Genomic DNA, 25,981 nt, shown 5'->3' on the forward strand with positions numbered 1-25,981 from the left:
TATTTATTTATTTAAATTTTGTAATCTTCGTTCAAGTCCTAAGTTTGTTGTCACTTCCGGAAGCACCGGCCGCCACGTTGCCGCGACAGTCGCGCCGCCGGAAAACACAAAAACCCCACCAACCGCTCCGGCCATGGCGGACAGCCTCTGGGTGTCTCTCGCGCTCCTGGCCGCCACCGTGCTGTCCTGCGAAGCGCTGCGGCGGTGCGGCCGCCGGCGGCCGCTCGTCCTCGAGCTCGTCTCCACGGTGCAGCTGTGCGGCGGCGCCCACGAGCTGCGCCTCCTGGGCGAGGGGGGCGCCGCCGACCCGCAGCTCTTCCTCGTCCTCCTCTACGCCTTCACGCTGGCCAACGTCCTGACCTTCTCGGGCGCCACCTGCAACCCCAACGGGACGCTCGAGCGGCTGCTGAGCGGCCGCGCCTCGCCGGCCGAGACGGCGCAGCGGCTGGCGGCTCAGTTTGGCGCCGCCCTGCTGGCCAGGTTGGGCATGGCGGGCGTGTGGGCGCTGAAGCTGTCGCCGCTGCACGCTTTGGGCGGCTCGCCGTGTCGGAGTGGCATTCGCACCGACGACCTGGTCCTGGCGGCGGCCGTGGAAGCGCTGTGCGCCTTCGCGATGCAGAGCGGCCTGCGCTATGTGCGGGGCGAGCAGCTTAAGTATCAGGCCCACGTGCTGGCCGCCATCATTGTCCTCCTGGCGTACGCAGGTTCGTACACCGCTGGCAGCGCCGCCTCTGGTCCCGGCATGAAGTTGCACTCTCTTCATTTACTGCAGGGGTGTCAAAGTCCCTCCTCAGGGCCGCCATCCAGTCGGGTTTTCAGGATTTTCCCCAATGAATATGCATGAGATTTATTTGCATGCACTGCTTCCATGGTATGCTAATAGATCTCATGCATATTCATTGGGGAAATCCTGAAAACCCGACTGGAGGGACCCTGATTGGTTCATAGACAACGGCGCGAAAGACAAAGGCGCGCGCTGACAACTGAGCGCAAGACGGAGGCGCGCACCAAAGAAAATTAGTTTTTAGGGGCTCCGACGGGGGGTTTTGTTGGGGAGCCCCCCCAGTTTACTTAATAGACATCGCGCCGGCGTTATGGGGGGTTTGGGGGGTTGTAACCTTCCACATTTTACTGTAAACTTAACTTTTTCCCCAAAAACAGGGAAAAAGTGAAGTTTTCAGTAAAATGTGGGGGTTACAGGGGTTACAACCCCCCCACAACGTGGCGCCCCCCGTCGGAACCTTAAAACCCAGTAATTTTGTGTGGCGTGCACCTCCGCGCTGCGCTCAATTGTCTGGGCATGCCTTTGTCCCGGCGCGCTTTTGACCTGACACCTCCCTGATTTACTAGTTTAGATGGCTTTAGTTAAAGCATTTTCATTTATTATTCAGGGAAAATACTTAAGTAGAAGCCCCAACACTTGGTTCATAGACAAAGGCGCGCGCCGACAACTGAGCGCAAGACGGAGGCGCGCGCCTTTGTCCCGGCGCGCTTTTGACTTGACACCCCCCGATTTACTGATTTAGATGGCTTTAGTTAAAGCATTTTCATTTATTATTCAGGGAAAATACTTAAGTAGAAGCCCCAACACTTGATTCATAGACAACGGCGTGAAAGACAAAGGCGCGCGCCGACAACTGAGCGCAAGACGGAGGCGTGTGCCTTTGTCCCGGCGCGCTTTTGACCTGACACCCCCCTGATTTACTGGTTTAGATGGCTTTAGTTAAAGCATTTTCATTTATTATTCAGGGAAAATACTTAAGTAGAAGCCCCAACACTTTGCACTATAAAGAAATAAGACCTAAATAATGCGGGAGAGTGTGGCCACATTGGTTAAAGCTACGGCCTCAGCACCCTGAGGTTTGCACAACAGAACTTCAGATGGGTCCCAACAGGGTTTTCTTGATTACAACATCAACTTTTCCCATCTACTCCTCAACCTTCATTTGAACGAAACTTGAGATGAAAACCCTTATTGTGGAACTACTCCGCCATAGTCTAGGGAGAGAGTGGGTTTAGAGGTGAAGGCACTTTAAGTTTGTAGTAGTCTTGTTTTGTAAGTGAAAAAGCAGACAGGAAGATCAGCAGGAATTTGAAATGCATGCAGTCAGCAGGAGATGCAATTTTAGCCAAAAAATATTCAGCAGGTCAGACATAGGAGCATAAGTAGAGAATTTTAGAATACAGCCATGGTCTGGTATGCCTAGCGGAATGTGAAATGGGAGGAGCTGAGGGTATCCAGAGCAGAACAGGGATCTCAAAGTCTCTCCTTGAGGGCCGCAATCCAGTCGGGTTTTCAGGATTTCCCCAATGAATATGCATTGAAGCAGTGCATGCACATAGATCTCATGCTTATTCATTGGGGGAATCCTGAAAACCTGACTGGATTGCAGCCCTCAATGAGGGACTTTGAGACTCCTGAGAGCAGAAAAAAGAATAATATAGGAAGAGACCGCCTCGTCGACAGACTTGCATAACATAGTGTTTGAAAGGCAGGATGATGACAGTAGTGGAAAGAATGTAAGAGTCAGCCTGGAGATTGGCCTGGTCTTAGGAAAGAGATGACAGAGAGGGGAAAAACTGAGGTAGAGAAACTGTTGATTGAGCAGTTGGAGAAGACAAGATAAAGGCAGTGGACACTTGTGTAGGAATGATGGAGCATAGCTAAAGGCTGAATGAGAAGGATATTAAAGCAATATGAGTTATTAGCATGAAATATAAGTCAGAGGAGTTATTAGCATGAATGTTGAAGTTCCTCCATTTTGGATTTGGCATATATTATTTTTGTTAGAATCTTCTACTCTTTATATCCTGATTCATGCTTTTTTGATATCTTGACTTAATTATTATAAAACATTCTTTGCTGGAGTGACCCAATACCAGCTCAGGAGGCAGCAGACCTTGCAGAATACTGCAGTCCAATTTCTGTGCCATGGTGTTTTGACCCTTTGACATCTCAGTTGCATTGGTTCTGTTGTACTTTCAGGTTTTGTTTAACATACTATGTTTAGCTCACAAGGCTTTTCACCTGGGAAGTCCTCTTTACCTGTCTTCCCACATAACACTTTGTACTCCAAGATGGTTTCTTCATTCCCAGGATAGCCACCATTTTATTCTACTTTCCTGTGCAAACAGCATACAATTCCTCATCTAGCAAGTTGGATTGCAGAAGATGTAAATAATTTTTCTCGTCTCCACTTCCTTATCTCCCCAGGCAGTGTCCTCTCTCCTCAGTCATAAACTTAGCCCCCTCTGGTCCCTCCATGGGTCTGAGGTCGCTGAAGCCTTCAGAGTTGGGCAGTAAATCCCGGCTGGAGCTGTGTAGGGGTGACTATGCATCACCGGTGAAACGCATCTACATGGTTGCCGATGACCCTGGGAGGAGGTGTATGGTAAACTGACAGAAGTCCCTAGAGAATCCAGGTCAGGTCTGTGACCCTTGTTTTCTAACCTTGATGTATGCAGCATACCAGAAATATAAAGGATCATCTGCACCCTTGGGGTGCCAGCTGATAAGTGCTCAGAGGAATTTCCCTTCTCAGCACGGTCCTGGTGGTAGCTGGTAGTCTGGCAGAACCAGTCTGAAGGGAACTAGGACAGTTTAGGGTCCGATTCCATTCCACTGCTCTCCAAAAAGACATCCTCGGTGGAGGAGTCTAGGTCTCAGTTTGGGGCAGACAACCAAGATTCAGTGGCAGCCCTAGACCAGTGGCTTTGACCGAGGTCATTACAGTGTCTCTGCAGGAGTTGAACTAAACTAAACCTTAGGTTTATATACCGCACCATCTCCGCAATTGTAGAGCTCGGCACGGTTTACAGAAGTTGTGATGGAAAGGAACTCCAATGGAAGGTTAAAGGATTAAGTGTAAAGAAGGTTTCGATGGGTGTAAGATGGAGTGGGAACTGGAGTCCACACAAGTGTCGGCTGCTCAGCTCACTGTTAATGCCATACCAAGTCACAGTCAATGTGCTTCCCTTCACATCTTGAGATTACCAGGATAACGGAGCATTGTGAAACGCCAGAGGCCCCTCTTAACTGGGGCCAGGGCGATGATGAAATTATCCCAGGACAAGCAGGCAGCATATTCTCAACATTGGGTGATGTCACCGACGGAGCCCCGCAGCGGACAGGCTCGAAAGCAGACTTGCTTGAAGATCTTTGTAAGAGCTTCCGAGTGCTGCACTGTGCATGCGCGAGTGCCTTCCTGCCCGAGTTAAGGTGCATGTCTCCTGTGAAGTACCTCAGTTCAACGTTTTCCGCGGAACTGAGAAGTCCTCTTCTTTTAGCTCTGCAGCTTTCGTTGCCTTCTCTCACCGCGGCTTTTTTATTTTATTAGTCACTGTGCTCGCGTTTCATTCTGTTTTTTCTTTCTTAACCAATAATTTTTTAAAAACCTTTTATTTTTTATTTTTTGTTCCGGCTGCAGCCTTACGGCCTAGGCCTGGCCGCTCACCTTGTTCGGTACGTCGACCTTGGTTTTTTTCTATATCCCGGCCTCTAACCGGGTTCAAAAAGTGTAGTCAGTGCAACAAGACCCTTTCAATCACCGATCCTCATAGTCGGGGTCCTGAACATTGTCCCGACGCTTGTTTGCGCTGTGCTACACTCCAACCTCGGGCCATTCGTCAGCACCGTGCCAAGCTTCTCCAACTTTTTGGCACGATGGATCAGCTGGCTGCCAAGGCCTCGATCTCGGCTTCGGAGATGGCCTCGACCTCTAAGTCCTCGACCTCGACTCCAGCCTCTGCCTCCACCAAGGCCTCGGCGGCAGCTCATCTGAAGACCTTGATGGGTAAGTCTCCTGTCTCTCCTTCAGGTACTACTCCTAAGAAGCCTCCAGAGTCCCAGGCATCCCAGGCCGTATCTGCCGGCCTACCAGCCTCGGCTAGACCTCTAGCTAAGCGTGCCTCCAAGCATCGGAAATACTCAACCTCGAGGTCGCCCTCCTTGGAGCGCACTGCTGCACCTTCGAGACCTGATCCCTTTGTCTCAGTGCCCATGATTGAGGACATGTTAAAAGCCATTCTGACCATGCAGATTTCCTCGGTCATGACTCAACTCCTCCTGTCCTCGACCCTGCTTCCTGTGAGCCAGCCTGAGCGGCAGTCTGAGACCCCAGTGGAAGCACCTAGAGGCAAACCTCGGAAGTCTCGCCGGTTCTCGTCCAGTGACTCTTCACCTACTCCTCGGACACAGTCTCCTCCACCTCGATCGAGGCATTCGAGGCATCTCGCTTCCAAGCTTCCTCAGGAGACCTTTCTTCAGCAGAAACCCTCTCCTCCGGATACTGAGTCTTCTATGCCTCATTTATCCAAAGCTACTGAGACTTCTACTAAATCAAAGCATAAGTCTCGCAAGACTATTACACCGGCTGCTTCTCCTCACACTCCATCGAGGTCGAAGACTCCTCCATCGAGACCACCTCCGAGGGAGCCTTCTCCTCCTGCCTCAACCCAATCTGTTCCTTGAATCCCGGGAACCTCACCATCGAGGGTTTTGAAGCGCAAACACTCACTGACTCCTCCTCAAGCAGGTATTGCAGCTTCCTCCATCACTGTACACTTGGACTCTGAGCTTCTGTCTCAGTATTCCAGAGAGGCTTCTCCGTCCTACACAGTAGTCCCTCGGTCTCGCACCCCTTCTCCTGAAGGTGCCTCCACCTCTAAGTCTGCCTCTTTTGCCAGGTTCGTCTTCGACATGGGAAAAGCTCTTCAACTAGATCTTCACTCTGATTCTAAGTATACACCTGAATACTTGGCCGACATGGAGTAGCCTCATCCACCCAAGGAAACCTTGAGGCTTCCTATGACTCCAGTATTGAAGCAAACTTTCCTAAGGAATATAGAAACTCCTTATTCCATCACAGCCATTCCATCCAAGCTGGAATCCAGGTATCGCACAGTACCTTGCAAAGGCTTCGAAAAGTCTCAATTGTCCCATCAGTCTTTGGTGGTGGAATCTTCTTTAAAGAAAGCTCATCCATCTAAGCTTTACGCTGCGGTTCCTCCAGGCAGAGAGGGCCGTACCATGGACAAGTTTGGCCGCAGATTATACCAGAATTCCATGATGGCTAACAGAATTCTCAATTACAACTACATTTTTACGGCTTATTTTAATCATTTCCTCAAATTGATGCCTAAATTCTATCCGGCTCTTGAGGAACACAGTCTTCCAGAATTCAAACAGATCATCAAAACTCTATCTCAACTTCGACTCTTCATGCTGCAAGCCACATACGATGCTTTTGAGCTCTCTACTGCCTTTGCAGTAGCCATGCGCTGTCTCGCCTGGCTCCGCATTGTTGATATGGATCCCAATCTGCAGGACTGTCTAGCGAACTTACCTTGCCAGGGAAATGAACTCTTTGATGACTCTATTGAAGCTGCCAGAAAGCACCTCTCTGAACATGAGCGCTCTTTTGCTTCCTTGATTCGGCCGAAGCCTAAGACTCCTCCTGCTCGGCCATACAAGCAACCACCACGTCGTTATCCCCATAAAACGACACCAGCTTTCTCCAGTCCTCCGCATAGAAGGCCTCCACAGCAACAACGACAGCAGAAGGCTCAGACTCCTGCTGTGACTAAACCTGCTCAGTCTTTTTGACATTCCCAGTCTGAGCATGCCAACCTCCCTGCATCAAAATTCTCTTCTGCCCATAGGAGGTCATCTTCACCAATTTTATCACCAGTGGGAGATGATCACCTCAGATCTTTGGGGTCTCACCATCCTTCGGGAGAGATACTCACTTCACTTTCTTCAGGTGCCTTCAGATCGCCCTCCAAGAGAGTGTCCTTCCAATTCGTCGCAACTTCCCCTTCTTTAGGAAGCTCAGGCTCTTCTTCACCTTCGAGCTGTCCAGGAGGTTCATCTGAACCAAAGGGACATGGGCTTTTATTCCCGTTATTTTCTAGTACCAAAGAAGACGGGGGATTTGCGACCCATTCTGGACCTCAGAGCCCTCAACAAATTTTTAGTCAAAGAGAAGTTTCGGATGTTTTCTTTACCAATCTTATATTCCCTGATGGATCAGGGAGATTGGCTATGCTCTCTGGATCTCAAAGAGGCTTACACTCATATCCCGATTTATCCAGCCTCTCGCAAATATCTTCGATTCCGGGTGGGGAATCTTCATCTACAATACAGAGTTCTTCCTTTCGGACTTGCCTCATCCCCCAGAGTCTTCACAAAATGTCTGGTGGTGGTGGCTGCAGCCCTCCATGGCCAGGGTCGTCAAGTTTTTCCATACCTGGATGACTGGCTCATCAATGCCCCCTCTCAACAAGGGGTTATTGCAGCGACCCAACAGACTATTGTTTCTCCAATGTCTGGGGTTCGAAGTCAACTTTCCAAAATCCCAGTTGACCCCATCTCAGTCTCTTCAGTTCATTGAGGCCACTCTGGACATTGTCCAACTCAGAGCGTTTCTACCTCCACCACGTCGGGATACCCTCATTCGCCTTTGCCATCAAGTGTCTCATTTCGCATCAATTTCAGCAAGACAAATGATGGTTCTGCTCGGTCACATGGCTTCTACAGTTCACGTGACACTTTTTGCCAGACTTCACCTTCACATACCTCAGTGGACCCTGGCATCTCAGTGGCAGCAAGCTACCGATCTACTTTCTCAACAAATTACAGTAACTCCTTTGTTGAAGCAGTCTCTCCACTGGTGGATGCTCTCTTCCAATATTTCTAGAGGTTTGCTGTTCCACACTCTCCCTCATCAGAAGGTTCTCGCAACAGACTCGCCAACCTACGCATGGGGAGCCCATCTAGACGGTCTCCCCTGCAGATCGTCTTTGTCACATCAATCTGTTGGAACTCGGAGCGATTTTCAATGCTCTCAAAGCTTTTCAACACCTTCACAACAACGTAATCCTTGTCCGGACAGACAACCAAGTCGCCATGTACTATGTCAACCAACAGGGAGGTACGTGATCTCAATCCCTTTGTCAAGAAGCTCTGAAGCTTTGGAATTGGGCAATCCATCAGAACATCTTTCTCAGAGCTGTATATATTCAAGGTCAGCACAACTGTCTGGCGGACAAATTGAGTCATCTTCTGCAACCTCACAAATGGACACTCAATTCCTCGCCTCTACGTCAAGTATTTGCTCATTGGGGGACCCCTCAGATAGACCTCTTTGCATCTCCCCTCAACAACAAGCTGCCTCAGTTCTGTTCTTGAATATACTCTCCCCAGCATCTTGAGGCAGATGCTTTCCTCCTAGATTGGACGGGTCAGTTTCTCTATGCCTTCCCTCCATTACCTCTGATTCTCAAGACTCTTGTCAAACTCAAGACAGAACATGCCACCATGATTCTGATAGCTCCTCGGTGGCCCAGACAACCGTGGTACTCCCTTCTACTTCAACTCATCACCAGGGAGCCTCTGCTTCTACCAGTTTTTCCCTCTCTGCTTACTCGGAGTCAAGGGTCCTTGCTACATCCCAACCTGCAGTCCCTACACTTAACAGCTTGGTACCTTTCAACCTAACAGGCTCTCTACAGTTCTCTCAGTCTGTGCAAAATATTTTGGTCGCTTCCAGAAAGCCGTCCACTAGGCAGTGTTACGGCCAGAAATGGACTAGATTTTCTACTTGGTGTTCCACTCGCCATATGGAGCCAATGTCCACCTTCTTGGCTTCTGTTTTGGATTATTTACTTCACTTATCACAATCTGGACTACAATCTACATCCATCATGCTCTCTCCCCCGTGAATAACACCATCAGTCAACTCCTCGAACCTCACCTGCCAAAAATATTAGATTCCCAAACAAGCATCACCCATCGGTATCCAACAATCCTATCCCTTCAAAGTAAGGTAACTTTCTTCTGTTACCCGAATATATTGTTATTCTCCACTGTATCCTGTAATTACTGAATCTTGCTAAGTAATTCTATCGGAAAAATTCCAGATATCCTCTAATTTGTAATTCTCTACCATAACATGTAACTTACTTGTTTCGTTGTGATGTAATTCTCTCGGTAATGTCCAGATCTCTTCTAATTGTAATCCGCTTAGAACTGCAAGGCACAGGCGGAATAGAAATCACTAGTGTAATGTAATGTAATATCCGAGTCCATCTCGGTGCGATTGCTGCTTTTCATCAGCCTCTTGATGGGAAACCTCTGTCTGCACATCCTCTGGTTTCCCGCTTTATGAAAGGACTTTTTAATGTTCATCCACCACTCAAACAACCCCCAATTGATAAGGCTCATCTCAAGTACCTTACTTGGAAAGTTGTTTTCCTGATTGCCCTCATGTCTGCTCGAAGGGTCAGTGAGTTACAAGCTTTGGTTGCGGATCCACCTTTCACAGTTTTCCACCATGACAAAGTGGTCCTCCGTACTCATCCCAAATTCTTGCCTAAAGTTGTGTCAGAATTTCACATCAATCAATCTATTGTTCTGCCAGTATTTTTTCCAAAGCCTCATTCTCACCCTGAAGAAGTGGCTCTCCATACTTTGGACTGCAAGCATGCCTTGGCTTTCTACTTGCAATGCACTCAACCTCACAGAACAGCCCCACAACTTTTCATCTCCTTCGATCCAAATAAGTTGGGGCATCCTGTTTTGAAGCGCACCATCTCCAACTGGATGGCTGCTTGCATCTATTTCTGCTATGCTCAGGCTGGTCTCCCTCTGCAGGGTCGAGTCACGGGCCACAGAGTTAGAGCAATGGCAGCGTCTGTAACTTTCCTCAGATCAACTATTGAGGAAATCTGCAAGGCTGCCACTTGGTCCTCGGTTCATACATTCACCTCTTATTACTGTCTGGATACTTTCTCCAGAAGGGATGGCCATTTTGGCCAATCTGTTTTGCAAAATCTTTTTTCTTAACTTGCCAACTCTCCCTCCATCCCATTATGCTTAGCTTGGAGGTCACCCACTGTTGAGAATATGCTGCCTGCTTGTCCTGGGATAAAGCACAGATACTTACCGTAACATTTGTTATCCAGGGACAGTAGGCAGATATTCTCACAACCCACCCTCCTCCCCTGGTTGGCTTCTTAGCTAGGTATCTGAACTGAGGTACCTCACAGGAGATGCGCGCCCTAACTCGGGTGGGAAGGCACTCGCGCTTGTGCAGTGCAGCACTCGGAAGCTCTTACAAAGATCTTCAAGCAAGTCTGCTTTCAAGGCTGTCCGCTGCAGGGCTCCGTCGGTGACGTCACCCATTGTTGAGAATATCTGCCTGCTGTCCCTGGATAACAACTGTTACGGTAAGTAACTGTGCTTTATATCTCATGACCGCTGAGTTTCAACATCTGTTCACCCTCCTAAGGTGGAATCTCTGGTGGCACAGGTTAGAAAGAGAACTCTGGTGGCACAGGCTAGAAAGAGAAGGGGGAGTGATCTTGAAGGATCATAGGATGGATCTGGTCCTCAAAAGACAATTTGAGGCACTGGCCTTGGGCCTTAAAGCAGCATCTTCGGCATCCTTTTTGGTGCGAGCCTTCCATAAGATGCAATGGCAGACTCTGGTTGCAGCAGAGGCCATTTGTCCCCTAGTGGTACTGGCCAGGGTGGATTATGTGGCTGACGCTATTTACGACATGCTTAGTCATTAGTAAAGTCTCTCGGGTTACTCTGTTTCAGCATATAGAATGCTATGGAACAGACAGTGGGTGAGAGATTCAGCATCAAAAGCTACGTTGAACAGACTTCCTTATAAAGGTCCGATGCTCTTTGGAAAAAAGGGCCTGGACAACCTGATGACTAGTGTGTTGGATTATCGTCCCAAGTCCTTACCGAACAGTAAACCACAAGGTTCAGGGAGTAGTTGTAGCCATGGTTCCTTTTGTGGCTACAGGAGGCCAAGTTAGGGGCCTGCGTCCCAAAGGTCCTTTCAAGGATCTAGACAAAGGTTTAATAGCTCCAGGAGCACTCCAATTTCCAGCTCTCACTCAACAGCTAATTCTAAGAAGTCCCAATGATGCCAGGTCAGTCTCCTAACTTCCCCACATAGGAGGAAAACCTTTGGAGTTCTGGGTGACTTGGGTGCAGATTTCCACAGACCAATAGGTACTGGACATCATACAAGAGGAATACAAACTAGAGATCAGTCAGCCCCTCAGAACAGTTTGCCTGGATTCTCTGGCAGGGCGACCGGAGAAGGCTGCCAAAGTCAGAGCCACTGTGCACAGACTGTTATGAAATGGAGCTATAGAGTTGGTTCTGGACACGTTATCGTGCTCAAGAAAGATTCAGATAACAGGAGACCAATCCTGGATCTCAAGGCCATCAAAACAACCTTAAAAGTGCCCAGATTCCAGATGGTAACAGTAAGGTTGGTGGTTGCCTCTGTTATGCCAGACAAGTTATTGGCCTCATTGGATCTGACAGAGGCCTACTTGCATATTCCTATTGTTCCAAAACATAGGAAATTTCTCCAGTTCCTTGTTCTAGAGAATAATTTTTCAGCTCTTGGCGCGGCCTTTCAGTTTGGCAACTGCACCTCGCACCTTCACCAAAGCAGCAGCATACCTGCGCAGGGCCAGAATTCAGGTTTATCCTTACTTGATCAGAGCACAGTCTTACCAGGCAGTGACTCAGATAATTCAGGTTTTACGGGACTTGGGGTGAATTATCAATTTCAAACAGAGCCACCTGCAGCCATCTCAGTATCTGGAGTATTTGGTTATCCTAATCAGCATGGCAGAAAGCTGTGTCCTTCTCACAGAGCCATGCAAACTGAAGCTCAAGACAGCAGATCAGAGAGATTTTGACAAGGCCAACTCCTAAGGCCTGGCATTATCTGTAGGTCCTAGGGTCTATGGTGGCAACTATAGAGATGATTCCATGGGCAAGAGCTCACTTACACCCTCTATAGAATGCCCTACTGGCACATTGGCCCCACCCAGTCAGACTTTTTCCAATGAAGTTAGTGCAGATAGCGGAGGTGTGTCATAGTTTATGATGGCTCCAGCTGAGGTCACTCTCCAGAGGTCTTCCTGTCAAGATAAAGCCCTGATTGCCTCACGTGCGCAGCTTTTCTGCTTCATCTGGAGCAAGTGGATCATAACTGTCCTCCATTGGCTCACTGAGGAGCGGGGGGGGGGGGGGGTGTTCCGTGCTAGCCATCTTAACAATATAACTCTTGCCTAACAATAAAGCATTTTTTAAGAAACTTCTCATACCCTTTGGCACAGGTGCCATAAAAGAACAATTAAGGAACAATCATTTTGATGACAAAATACATACAGTATGCCATGGAGATGAAATATGCTCCAAAATTCTCTTCCAAAAGACTTGAACTAGCCTGCAGTAGTAAAATATATAGCCTATGAATACCTCTTCCTGGAGACACTTGGACATTTTGGGCCTGATTCTGTATAGGACGCAGGTATCAGCGGCTGCCTAAGGAGCAGCTATCATTAACACATTAGCATCCTATTTAGAATCAGGTCAACACTCCCAGACACCTTAAATGTAGGCCATTATTTTGCAGGCCTACATTTAAGGCGTTTGTCTATGGAGACGCTTACCGACCCTTAAGCCCAACCAAGGCCACTTCTGTGCGAAACCATGTCCACGTCCCGCCTTGGATGTGCTTAAGCGGTGGTATGTGTCTCCGTAGATATATTCTGGAGGCCTACAATGTAGGCGTTCAGCCTTAGAGTTGGGTTTTTTTTTTAATGTGTGTCGGAATGCGCATTTTCATGAGTCTGGCCTAAGTGACATTTGCTTGGCCCGTTTCAGGAAAACATACAGTCTCATGGCTATTTTGTAGCTCATTTCCCATAGATCCATTGATAGTCTCATTTTGGACATTGTTTTTTAAAATATAATTGTTGGTTTCAATCGTGACAGCACCCCCAAGTTCCAGGTCCACTGCTAGGAAAGCTGGGAATAATCGTACACCAGCAACATTTCCTGTAAAAATTTGTGATGAAACTGCAAAGGAACAATTTGTTGGGCATCCAAACATAATGCTTCTTTTAGTGATTCCAGAGAGTCCAATTTGAGAGTTGTAGGTTTTACTAAAAGGCGCTAGAGGTTTTTAAAAGTGGGCTGGAGAGGTAAATGCTGTGATGCTCATAGGAATTCTATGAGTGTCGGAGCATTTACCTCGCCATCCCGCACTAAAAACCTCTAGCGGCGTTTAGTAAATGGAGCCCATAATGATGTAATTGCCAAATATGCACAATTTTATAAGCACTTATTTTCATGTATAAAGCACTACTTTACAGGCAGAAACTTTAAATGTTCCCCTACAGTGGGTGATTTTATAACAGGTCACCTAGCTCAGGAGGCCAAGTAGGTGCCTAGTTTGAAGTTATTTTATAAAGAAACATAGGTGCCTATTTGTATTTATAAAATATCAGCACAAAACCTTCCAAAATCAATGTAAAATTATAGCAGGATCATGCCTACTGATCAGGAAGCAGAGTGAGTGATATCATTTTGTATGCAACTTGCTGTTTCAGATGCATAACCCCAGCGTTCAGGCTACTAGACACATCTAGAAGAAAGAAGATTATCGAGGTGAGGATCTAATCTTTCTTTGACTTAATTGCAATCTGTTAATTCAGCATTTTCTTCACAAAATAAGTACCCTTAAAGCCCTTTTTACAAAGCTGCAGTAGTGATTCTCCTGTGGGAAATGCACCGACGCCCATAGGAATTGAATGGGCTTCAGTGCATTTGTCATGGGGGAATTGCTACAGCAGCTTTCTTAAAATTATGTAACTAAAAGCTTCTTTTACAATTACCTTGCCAATTTTTTAAATTTTGAATATATTGCAGGTGGAAATATAACAGGAGCAGTGTTCAATCAAGCTCTGGCTTTCTCAATATATTTTCACTGTAAAGGAAATACGTTCTTAGAATATGCTGTAGTGTACTGGCTGGGACCTGTTATAGGTGAGTGACTGTTTTGAAGAAAGCAATGTTAACAATAAACACCTAGACAATAATTTTATAAGGGGTGCCATTTAAAGCACCAATATATAGTTCCGTTTTGGTTGCTACTCTCCTCCTCTGACAGGAAAAAAAAAATAGATTAAATTTCTTTTGATTCACAGGAAAAGTTTACCTTGACCACTTAAAAGGTTGAAACTCTGGGTTCTTTATTTCTCACTTCTGCCACACCAGAACCATTATTCATTCTGTCAGCCGCAGCAGCAGCTCAAACAAAAGCAGAATATGGCCAGCAGATTCCAGACCACTGCAGTAACCCAAATTCACCTCAGCATATGTCATTTAAAAGATATTTCAAGAATGGGGCACTACCCCATAAGACCTTTTCACCATTCCTCAAAACAGGAAAATGCTTTAGTTCTGCTCTAGGATGGGGACATATACAGCAAGCTATCTTTCAATATCTTCCTCCTGGACTGGAGGGAGGGTTTTCTCTGGCTGTATTTAAATCTAAACTATAAAAATGATTAGTAGTGGTAGCAGAGCAGGAGGAGGCCGGACCTGCAGTGGTGTGGTTGCAGGAGTGCCAGGATAGGCCCGCTGAGGAACCGGGCAGCCATGAGTCGTGGCAGGAATCGGCCCACGTATAGCAGGCTAAAATAGCTTCCTGGCAAGTGTTTGACAGTGAATTTGTGGGTGGAGGTGATGTGGAAGCTGGTGGAAAACTCCTGGTTTCTAACCTTGATTCCTTTGATAGTGTTTGCTCTGAATGACTATATGGAACAGGTTTCACACCCCCTCAGTTCTTTCATCCATCTATGGAGGAGGCCAAGGAAATCATTACCAGACACAAAAGTAGTTTAAACATCAAGGCTTTGGGAGTTCTTGACTCTCTACTAAATGGTAGAATAGCAACCAAGAATCTCCCAGGCCACTTTATTGGGCTTATGATATTAAAAGAAATAATTACGGTAAACATACATAGTTGGTACATCTTCCAGTTGAATTACAATTGCTTCATTAAGGTCCAATGATAAACTGCATACTCCAGCAAGGTTCTATTGGTTAGTTTCAAGTCACATGGTTTCTCGTTAATCATATTTCATTAGTAATTTTTCCTAGCAACAATAATGACTTAGTTATCACATGCTATTTGTTTCACCCCTGTCAGCAATAGAGGGGGTAACAACATGTTCTCTTAGGACACAATGGCCTGCTAGGTCTTATCTATTTCCAAGTCTTACATGAATCTTAACAGGAAACAGCAACTGTGACATCTATTTTAAAACTTTAGTATTTTCCAGTAATGCTAACCAAGCAATATTATTCTTTTATCCCAGGACAAGCAGGCAGGTATTCTCACTAGTGGGTGATGTAATCCAACGGAGCCCCGATGCGGACGTCTCACAAGCATACTTGTTTGTAGAAACTTCAGAAGTTTCCAGTTGCCCACACCGCGCATGCGCGAGTGCCTTCCCGCCCGGAGAACCGGGCGCGTCTCCTCAGTTCTTACTTTTCCGCGGAACCGAGAAGTCCGTCTTCGACTCTCTGCGCGAAGTAACTTCACTTGTGCCTTCTAATTCGCGAAGTAACTTCACTTGTGCCTTCTAGACCTGCGGTTTTGGGTTCTTTTACTCTTTATCGTGGTTTTTTCGACACGTTTTCTTGTTTTTTCAAAAAAAAAAAAAAATTTCTTCCGTTCGTTCGACCGGGCAGGCCATGTGGCTTCGTTCTTGCGGTGGAGCTTTTTCAGCCGATGTCCCGGCCTGTCACAGGTTTTAAAAAGTGTGCCAAGTGCCAGCGTGCGATTTCGTTGATGGACCCTCATTGACGCTGTATTCAGTGTCTCGGGCCTCAACACCTTCCTAAATCATGCCAGACTTGCTCCACACTTACAGCACGTGCTTTCAAGCATCGCTGCATCTTGTGGGAGTTGCTGTTCAATATGGAGGCGTCCTCGGAGCTGTCCTCATCGCAGGGTGCCATGCCTTCGACTTCCGCCTCAACGGCTTCGAGTCTTCTCAAGCCTACCTCGTTCGTGCCGGCTTCAACTCCGATGCCAGCTGCGGTGCCTTCCGATGTCTCCTCAGGTCAGGTAGCGCAGCCTCCCATTCCTCCAGTGGTGCTCAAGGTGCCCAAGGCTTCTAAGCCCAAGCCCCTTGGCGGCCGAGATTGCGAGGTCCGTGCAGGAGGTCCCATTGCAGATGCGGATCCCTCTTTGCCGGCTTCGTTCAATGTCCTGATGGAGCAACGATTTGACGAGCTCTTTACTAAGATTGGGCCGAAGCTCCTTTCTCAAATCCAGCCTGGGCAAGCGGAGGCCTCCAGCAGGGTCGAGCCGCCTCCGGTGCCCCCTCGACATACACTCTCACTGCTGGGAGCAGAGTTTCGGCGAGTGTCTGGTCTGGATTCGGGGCATGCATCGCAGGGAGTAGAGTCTTTGCTCGTACCACCTTCGAGTCGCTGGAGGCAGGACGTTGATTCCTCCCCTCTACCTGGAGTGGATCCTGCGTCTTCGATGCCGAGTCTCGAGCCTTGGCCAGTGCCTCGAGAGGCTTCGTCTCAGCATCCCCTGCTTCGATCTACTGCCTCGAGTCCCATCTACTCGCCGGACGCCTCGTCTGGGCCTCGCTCGCCTCGACATTCGAGACACGCTTCTAGACACAGTTCTGGTCGTCGCTCGAGACATTCATCGAGGCATGTCTCGCCTCGTCCGAAGCACGCCTTTAGAGAGTATTCTCTGCCAGCTTACTCGCCGCCTCCTATGCCGGAGCTTGAGGATGCCATGGGCTCATTCTCTCCCTGCCGTTCCTTGGCCTCTGCGGGTCAGGACGCCTCGGTCCTTCTCGAGGCCCAGCTCTGGCTGATCAGTTGTCTTTCTCGTCGTTCCTGCGCCAAATGGCGGTGGACCTTGATATTACGCTGGACTCTTCCAAGGAGTATTTGGAGACGATGCATCTTCCCCAACCTCCTGCTGAGTCTCTTCGTCTGCCTCTGCATAAGCTCCTGGATCAGACCTTCATGAGGTGTTTCGAGACTCCTTACTCCATCCCCGCTGCCCCAGGAAGTTGGATGCCAGGTACCGCATGGTACACCATAAAGGTTTTGACGGTGCACAGCTCTCTCACCAGTCCCTCTTGGTTGAGTCCTCCTTGAAGTGGTCTCATCCCTCCCAGGTCTATGCCTCCGTTCCTCCTGGCCTGGAGGGCAGGACCATGGACAGACTTGGCAGGCGCATCTACCAGACCTCAATGATGGCCTCTCGAGTCCTGAATTATAGTTTTCATTTTGCGACCTACTTTGAGTTCTTTCTCTCAGTTCTCCAGAGGTTCCTGCCCTCTTGGACTCTCAGGCTCGCTTCGAGTATTCGGAGGTTTTGGCGTCGTTGTCCCAACTTTGTCTGCAGATGATGCAATCGTCTTACGACACCTTTGACCTTGCTGCGAGATCGGCTGCTTGTTCGGTGGCCATGCGACGCCTGGCATGACTTAGGACCATTGATATGGACCCGAATCTCCAGGACAGGCTTGCCAACGTTCCAAGTGCGTGAGCCGACCTCTTTGACGAGTCCATCGAGGCGGCGACGGAGAAGCTGTCGAAGCATGAGAAGTCTTTTCGCCCGCCTATGATCTATCAGCGGCGCTACCCTCCGAAGCAGACGCCCTCCATTCGCCAGCCTGTGAAGAGGCAGCACCAGCAGAAGCCCCAACAAAAGCCTCAGCCTTCTACTGTGCCCAAGGCTCCTCAGCCTTTTTGACTGTCTCGTAGAGAGCATGACCTCGACCGTTCTGCCCTTCCCTGTTTTTCCATCGGGGGTCATTTCCATCATTTTTATCATCGATGGACGACTGTCACCACTGACCTCTGGGTCCTTACCATCGTAAGGGAAGGGTACTCTCTTCAGTTCCATCAAGTTCCGCCGGAACATCCGCCAAGAGAGTATCCTTCCAGTACCCTTCCAGTACAGCAGGCAGCTATTCTCACGTCCCACCCACCTCCCCTTGGTTGGCTTCGCTGCTAGCTATCTGAACTGAGGAGATGCGCCCTGGTCTGGGCGGGAAGGCGCATGCGCGGTGCGGGCAACTCGAAACTTCGAGTTTCTTCAAGCAAAAATGCTTGTGAGGCGTCCGCATCAGGGCTCCGTTGGATCACGTCACCCATTAGTGAGAATAGCTGCCTGCTGTCCCTGGATAACAACTGTTACGGTAAGTAACATTGCTTATCCCAGGACAAGCAGGCAGCATATTCTTGACTGATGGGTGACGGCACCGACGGAGCCCCGGTACGGACAATTTTAGAGTGATTGCACTCTAAGAACTTGGAAAGTTCTGGTAGGCCGCACCGCGCACGCGCGAGTGCCTTCCCGCCCGAAAGAGGCGCGCGGTTCCCAGTTTCTTAGTTTCCGCGGAGCTAAGAAGACGCGTTTCCTCAACGGCTGTTGAAGAAAATTTTTTCGATCTTCCCGCTCGCGTAAACCTTTGCTTAAATAAAGGTTTCTTTATTTCTTTTTCTTTTCTAAAAAAAAAAAAAAAAAAACTTAATTGTTTTTCTTTCATTTTTCGTTTCGCCCCGGCGGGGCCTGTTGCCACAATCGAAGCCTCGGCCTTCGATTTGGCAGAGGCTGTCTTCACTTTCATGCCCCCTCAGCCCGGGTTTAAAAAGTGCCAGCGGTGCGCTAGGCCAATCTCACTGACAGACCCGCATAACTGGTGTCTGCAGTGTCTTGGTCCCGACCATCAAGCGTCCACTTGCACCCGCTGTGCAACTTTGAAAAAAAGAACACTTAAAAACCGCCAAATCCAACAGCGGTTACTATTCGGTGCCGAGATGTCCGATTCCAACGTACCGGCACCGACATCGATTACATCTCAATCGGCACCGACTTCATCGACACCGCGCGATACCGCGCCGGCGTCGCATCCAGCAGGTAAGCCGGCTAAGAAGCCTTCCCCGCTGGAGCGTCCTCCGGTCTCCACTGCAGTGAGTCCAATCCTGCCGACCTCGAGGCGCCCACGGAAGCGCTCCGCTCCGATTGAAGTTAGCCCCTCGACATCGGGTTCTTCGTCGGAGTGTCGAGCGGCACCCAAGGTACCGCAGAAGAAAAAGGCGGCACCGGTGCCTTCACTGGACGAGCGTATTGCCGCCGTTCTGCAGGTACAGCTGAGAGAGCAACTCCAAAAGCTACTGCCTGCTCTGTTGCCCCAGAACCTTCCAGTTCCGGTACGGTCGGCGCCACCGGTACCGATAGTGGAACGCCCTCTTTTATCGGCATCCACTTTGTCGGTACCGGGTCTTACCACCTCATCAACTTCGATGCCGGTTTTAGCTCCAGAGCCTAAATCTCACCACCAGGCGGTACAAACCTCGGTACCAGCACAACAGGTTGCATCGCCTGGTACCGTATCCATGAGGTCGGGCAAGTCCACCCATAAAACCCGACACCTGGAACCCTCCACACCAGAGTCTCGACACCATGGCTCTCAGGTTAGGGATCCTGATTTGTGGGGTGATTTTGAAGAGCCCTTTCTATCCGAAGGTGAATGCTCTTCTGATGAGGAGGAACGCCTTGTTACCAATCCCTCTTCTCATCCAGATTCCACATCTTTTCCTTCTTTTTTTAAAGGAAATGTGTGAATCCTTGTCTATTCCCTTGGAGGCTGAGTCAAAGAAATCTAAGGCATTTCTTGATGCATTGGACTTTGACCAGCCTCCAAGGGAATTTCTTAAACTTCCTCTCCATGATATATTGAGAGAAACGTTTTATAAAAACCTAGAGACTCCCCTGACTGTCCCAGGAGCCCCTCGTAAACTGGACTCTTTATACAGGGTGATACCTATTCCTGGGTTTGATAAACCCCAACTCCCGCATGAATCTCTTTTAGTGGAATCCACTTTAAAGAAATCAGCGGGAGCTAATGTGTATGCCTCAGTCCCTCCTGGCAGAGAGGGCAAATCAATGGACAAATTTGGCAAGCGGTTATATCAAAACGCCATGCTAGCCAACAGATCAGGAAACTATGCTTTTCATTTCTCATTTTATTTGAAACATTTAATCCAAACAATTTCTACTTTTGAGAAATATCTTCCTGATCGCAAGAAATCTAATTTTAATTCCTGTACTTCCTCTCTTCTCCAGTTGAGAAAGTTTCTAGTGAGATCAATTTATGATACTTTCGAATTGACTTCTAGAGCCACAGCTATGTCAGTGGCTATGCGCAGGTTGGCATGGCTCAGGGTCTCAGAGCTAGAGGTAAACCACCAAGACCGTCTAGCAAATGCACCTTGCTTAGGGGATGAGCTGTTTGGTGATTCCATGGATTCCACCACACAAAAGCTATCGGCACATGAGACACGTTGGGATACTCTCCTAAAGAATAAGAAGAAGACTCCACCTGCTAGGCCTTTCCGACAACAATCGGCCTACCAACGCCGTTATGCTGCTCGCCCCTTACCTCAGACTACTCAGCAACCTCGACGTCAGCGACAACAGCAACGTCAACCTCCGAGGCAGACGCAACAGCAGCAAAAACCTCCACCACCTCAAAAGACTACCCAGCCCTTTTGACGTGTTTCTCCTGAGCATAGCCAATATTCCACCTTCTGCCCATCTTCCTCAACCGATAGGAGGGCGCCTGACCTATTATCTCAGCCGTTGGGAGATCATTACATCCGACCAATGGGTCCTCAACATCATCCGCCACGGCTACTCTTTCAACTTCCAGACTTATCCCGATCAAAGTCTGCCAAAAGAGTCTGCTTTGAACACTCATCAATCCTCTCTCCTGATTCAAGAGGTTCAATCCTTCCTTCTTCTAAACGCCATAGAAGAAGTTCCTCTAGACCAGAAAGGACAGGGATTTTACTCCCGTTACTTTCTAGTTCCAAAGAAAACAGGAGATCTCAGGCCCATTTTAGATCTTCGAGATCTCAACAAATGCTTGGTCAAGGAGAAATTCAAGATGCTTTCCTTAGCAACTCTTTATCCTCTTCTCAATCAGGGCGAATGGCTATGCTCCCTCGACCTCAAGGAGGCTTACACTCATATTCCCATACATCTAGCCTCCAGACAGTATCTCTGTTTCATGATCAATCACTGTCATTTCCAATACAAAGTTCTCCCCTTCGGACTTGCTTCATCTCCAAGAGTGTTCACCAAATGTCTGATTGTGGTGGCTGCTTTCCTTCGTTCACATCATCTTCAAGTTTTCCCTTACCTGGACGATTGGCTGATAAAGGCCAGTTCTCCTCAAACAGTGCTACTGGCCACCAACCAAACCATCTTGTTCTTACAGAATCTAGGGTTCGAGGTCAATTTTCCCAAATCTCATCTCATCCCCACTCAGAGACTTCAATTCATTGGAGCGGTACTGGACACGATCCTCATGAGAGCATTCCTCCCGTCCAACCGTCTTCACACTCTTCAAGTTTTGTGTCAACAGGTTCTTCCTCAAAGTTCCATCTCTGCCAAACAAATGATGATACTATTAGGACACATGGCTTCAACAGTTCATGTCACCCCTCTGGCACGTCTTCACCTGCGCACACCTCAATGGACCCTAGCTACCCAGTGGTCCCAAGCGACGGATCCTTGCTCACGTCACATATCTGTGACATCATCTCTTCGTCAGTCTCTACAATGGTGGTTGGTATCCTCAAATCTATCCAGAGGTCTGCTGTTCCATCTACCTCCTCATCAACTAGTCATCACAACCGATGCCTCCCCGTATGCTTGGGGAGCTCATTTGAACGAGTTCCAAATTCAAGGCCTTTGGACAGCTCAGGAAAAGAAGCATCATATCAATTTCCTGGAACTCAGAGCAATGTTTTATGCCCTCAAGGCTTTCCAACATCTTCTCTTCCCTCAAGTTCTTCTGCTGTGCACAGACAATCAAGTGGCGATGTACTACATCAACAAGCAGGGTGGGACGGGCTCTCGCCTCTTGTGCCAGGAAGCCCAGAAAATCTGGACTTGGGCCATAAATCATCATCTATTCCTGAAAGCGATTTACATTCAGGGAGAAAAGAATTCCTTAGCGGACAAGCTCAGCAGAATTCTCCAGCCTCACGAGTGGACACTCGATCCTTTAATTCTACAGTCCATCTTCGCTCAGTGGGGCACTCCTCAAATAGACCTTTTTGCAGCTCCTCACAATCACCAGCTGCCCCTCTTCTGCTCAAGACTATACTCTCCTCACCGTCTGGCAGCGGATGCATTTCTCCTCGATTGGTCCAATCTGTTCCTGTACGCTTTCCCTCCTCTGCCTCTCATGTTAAGAACCTTGTTCAAGCTCAAGAGGGAACGAGCCACCATGATTCTGATTGCTCCGAGGTGGCCCAGGCAGCATTGGTTCTCCCTTCAACTCAGTTCCAGGGAACCTTTTCTTCTTCCACTGTTTCCTTCTCTGCTTACACAGCATCAGGAGACCCTTCTACATCCCAACCTCCAGTCTCTGCACCTGACAGCTTGGTATCTCTCGGGCTGACTTCTCATGATACGCTTTTGTCTCAGCCTGTTCGTTCAATTCTGGATGCCTCCAGGAAACCGGCCACTCTGCAATGTTACCATCAGAAGTGGACACGTTTTTCTTCCTGGTGTCTTCTTCATCATCATGATCCCACTTCCCTTGCAGTGGAGACCTTGATGGATTATCTCCTTTCTTTGTCCGACTCTGGCCTCAAGTCCACTTCAATCACAGTCCACCTCAGTGCTATTGCGGCTTTTCATGAGCCAGTCCATGGAAAACTCCTCTCAGCTCATCCCTTGGTATCCAGGTTCATGCGGGGTCTTTTTAATGTGAAACCACCTCTTAAAGCCTCTCCTGTTATCTGGGATCTCAATGTAGTTCTTTCCGCTTTAATGAAGCCTCCATTTGAACCCTTGGCTACCGCTTCTTTCAAGTTCCTCACTTGGAAGGTACTTTTCCTTATTGCTCTTACCTCTGCCAGGAGGGTTAGTGAGTTACATGCACTAGTTGCGGATCCACCTTTTACAATCTTCCATCATGACAAGGTGGTTCTGCGTACACATCCAAAGTTTCTCCCTAAGGTTGTCTCTGAATTCCATCTCAACCAATCCATTGTTCTGCCTGTCTTCTTTCCGAAACCTCACTCCAATTCTGGAGAGCAGGCTCTACATACTTTGGACTGTAAGAGGGCTCTGGCTTACTATTTAAACCGTACTAAGCCCCACAGATCATTCCCTCAACTCTTTCTGTCCTTTGATCCGAATAAATTGGGACATCCTGTTTCTAAGCGTACGCTGTCTAATTGGCTAGCAGCGTGCATTTCATTCTGTTATGCTCAGACCGGACTGACACTGGAAGGTTCTGTCACGGCCCATAAAGTCCGAGCTATGGCAGCATCTGTAGCTTTCCTCCGTTCCACTCCTATTGAGGAAATCTGCAAGGCTGCTACTTGGTCCTCAGTTCATACTTTTACATCTCATTATTGTCTGGATGTTTTTTCCAGACGGGATGGACACTTCGGCCAATCTGATTTACAAAATTTGTTTTCCTAATGGCCAACCTTCCCTCCATCCCTCTTTTTGTTAGCTTGGAGGTCACCCATCAGTCAAGAATATGCTGCCTGCTTGTTCTGGAATAAAGCACAGTTACTTACCGTAACAGGTGTTATCCAGGGACAGCAGGCAGATATTCTTGCGTCCCTCCCACCTCCCCGGGTTGGCTTCTTAGCTGGCTTATCCTAACTGGGGACCGCGCGCCTCTGTCGGGCGGGAAGGCACTCGCGCGTGCGCGGTGCGGCCTACCAGAACTTTCCAAGTTCTTAGAGTGCAATCACTCTAAAATTGTCCGTACTGGGGCTCCGTCGGTGCCGTCACCCATCAGTCAAGAATATCTGCCTGCTGTCCCTGGATAACACCTGTTATGGTAAGTAACTGTGCTTTTTTCAAAGAGGCTTTCTTGGTTAAACATCTTTTTATCTGCAGATAAAGTCCTTTGAAAATTGCCCTCAAGAGGGATTTTCTGTACAAAAATGTTTTCTCATTTATTCCTTAAAAAGCAAATCCTTAGCGAACATGCTCATCGTCTTAGAAAGCAAAGTTGCTTATTTGTAATGTTAACAGGTGTTCTTTAAGGATAAGAGTTTAAGATTCTCTCTTTATTTTTGTTTTAAATCTTTATTCATTTTTTTGTGTTACAACAAGTGTTACAAATAAACTCAATAGAAACTTAAATACACACTTGACTAACTCATATATTAATATCAAGTATAACATTAATATAATAATCCCCTGTCCCACCCTCCTTCCCAACCAATAATACATAAATCAATTTTATTGTACATTTTTTTTTAAATATTAATTTAGTATGTAATAATCAAAATTGAAAAACCCACCCCATTTCCCTCTTAACAATTATCTTATCATGGGAAAAGTTCATTAGAGAAATCATGTTAACGGTCTTCAGATGTTTCCAGTGTTATTTATGGGAAAAATTATCCTTCTTTACAAAAATCGGTTAAAGGATAAGAGTTTAAGATTCTCTCTTTATTTTTGTCATTTCAGGTATGGTTTGTTCAGTGGTGCTGTTTGATTGTATCATTCCTATATTGAGTACTTCATCTGTGAAAAAGTCACAATCTTCATCTAAAGAAGAAAAGACTGATTAATTGTTAATAATGAAGTTAGACACTGAGGGGACAATTCTGTATAATTCTAACACATTTGTACATAACATAGTAAATGACAGCAATGAGTTCATGTGTGCCAAAATGGTGCCTAAGCACAATTATGTATATATGTACCTATGGTATTTGTATGGTGGGTGGGGCTCATACTTATGTACCTTATAAGGTACTATAGGTTAAGGAAGTATCACTGGCATATAGATACAGGCAGGTACATAGCTCTATGACTGGTGTAAGTGATCATACGTATATATCCAGTTAAGCTGCTATTCTTATAGGAAAGTTGACACCCTGTTATAAAACTGGAAAACACTGTATAACCAGATGCAGTTGTTCTACACTTCCACCAATGTGAACAGGCCTACTGAAGAAAATATTTACTTTAACAGGGCTAGAATTGTTTTTTTTCAGATTTCAGAAGAATGACTCCAAACTATATAAGTGCAAATACTGAAAATGTCAAGACATAGGGGTACTTTGATATCTCAGCACACACCTCATTCTGAATTCCCTTAAAAATTTGTAGGTTACAGAAACAGATCCAACCAGCAATGCTGCACACTTAATTGAATACTAGGGAATAACCTGATATATATTATTGTCAAAATGAAATACAGGATGCAGATTGTATAAAATCAGGGTTGTCTATTCTGGACCGTCAGGTATGTTTTTCAGAATCTCCACAATTAACATATTTGTATATACAGTGGTGCCTCGCATAACGGACGCCTCGCACAGCGAACGCTGCGCACAACGAACTTCAGGTCTTGCTTCCCACAACGAACTTCGTTTCACACAACGAAGTCGCCCGAGCTGCATCTTTCCGCGCAGGCACCGCGCTTAACTGCCCTCTCTCCGCCTGGCTCCCTGTGCAGTGGCGGACCGTCAGCTCGCAGGGGCCCGGCGCCTACTGCTGATGCGTTGGGGGGGGCGGAGCTACTCTCACCGCTTCCCCGATGCTAGAAAAAAAAATAAATGAACAGTTAAGTCCCAGTTTTTGCTGCTGAGACTCTGCCCTCTCTCACTGTAAAATTATTGTTTAAACTGTATATCATGGCTTCTAAAAAAAGCAGGAAGGTGATTTCTGTTGAAATTAAACAGGAAATAATTAGAAGGAGTGAATGTGGGGTAAAACAGTGTGACCTCGTCAAAGAGTTTGGCCTCAGCAAAACCACCATTTTCACCATTTTGACAAATAAGGATGTAATAAAATCAGCCAAAGTAGCCAAAGGAGTATCAAAACTATTTCATGAAAAACATAGGTCTTCAATCCACGAGGAAATGGAGAGGCTATTAGCAATTTGGATTAAGGACAGGCAGGTGAAAGGTGACGTAACAACCCAAGATATTATCTGTCACAAAGCCAAGAGAATTTATGACGATCTAAAGAAAAACGTCCCTGGAAGTAGCAGCAATCAAGCTAATGAAGAAGAATTCAAAGCCAGCAGGGGGTGGTTTTTTAGATTT

General features: G+C 47.4%; 1 protein-coding gene across 1 annotated transcript; it reads left to right on the forward strand.

Annotated features, from left to right (window-relative positions):
* On the forward strand, positions 1-25,335 carry AQP11 (aquaporin 11). The gene is made up of 3 exons (XM_033947952.1): positions 1-704; positions 13,754-13,870; positions 24,393-25,335. Exons 1-3 carry the CDS (start codon positions 134-136, stop codon positions 24,494-24,496), a joined length of 792 nt encoding a protein of 263 aa, XP_033803843.1. The 5' UTR covers positions 1-133; the 3' UTR covers positions 24,497-25,335.
* Positions 25,336-25,981: the final 646 nt, after the last annotated feature.

The sequence above is a fragment of the Geotrypetes seraphini genome, chromosome 6 (assembly GCF_902459505.1).
Source record: "Geotrypetes seraphini chromosome 6, aGeoSer1.1, whole genome shotgun sequence".
In the NCBI taxonomy this organism is placed as follows: Eukaryota; Metazoa; Chordata; class Amphibia; order Gymnophiona; family Dermophiidae; genus Geotrypetes; species Geotrypetes seraphini.

Excerpts from the sequence above, each read along its gene's own strand:
- AQP11 (XM_033947952.1), top strand. The coding sequence starts at position 134 with ATGGCGGACAGCCTCTGGGTGTCTCTCGCGCTCCTGGCCGCCACCGTG. Across the intron at positions 705-13,753 it reads TGTCCTCCTGGCGTACGCAG|GTGGAAATATAACAGGAGCA; the intron begins GTTCGTACACCG and ends AATATATTGCAG. Across the intron at positions 13,871-24,392 it reads CTGGCTGGGACCTGTTATAG|GTATGGTTTGTTCAGTGGTG; the intron begins GTGAGTGACTGT and ends TTGTCATTTCAG.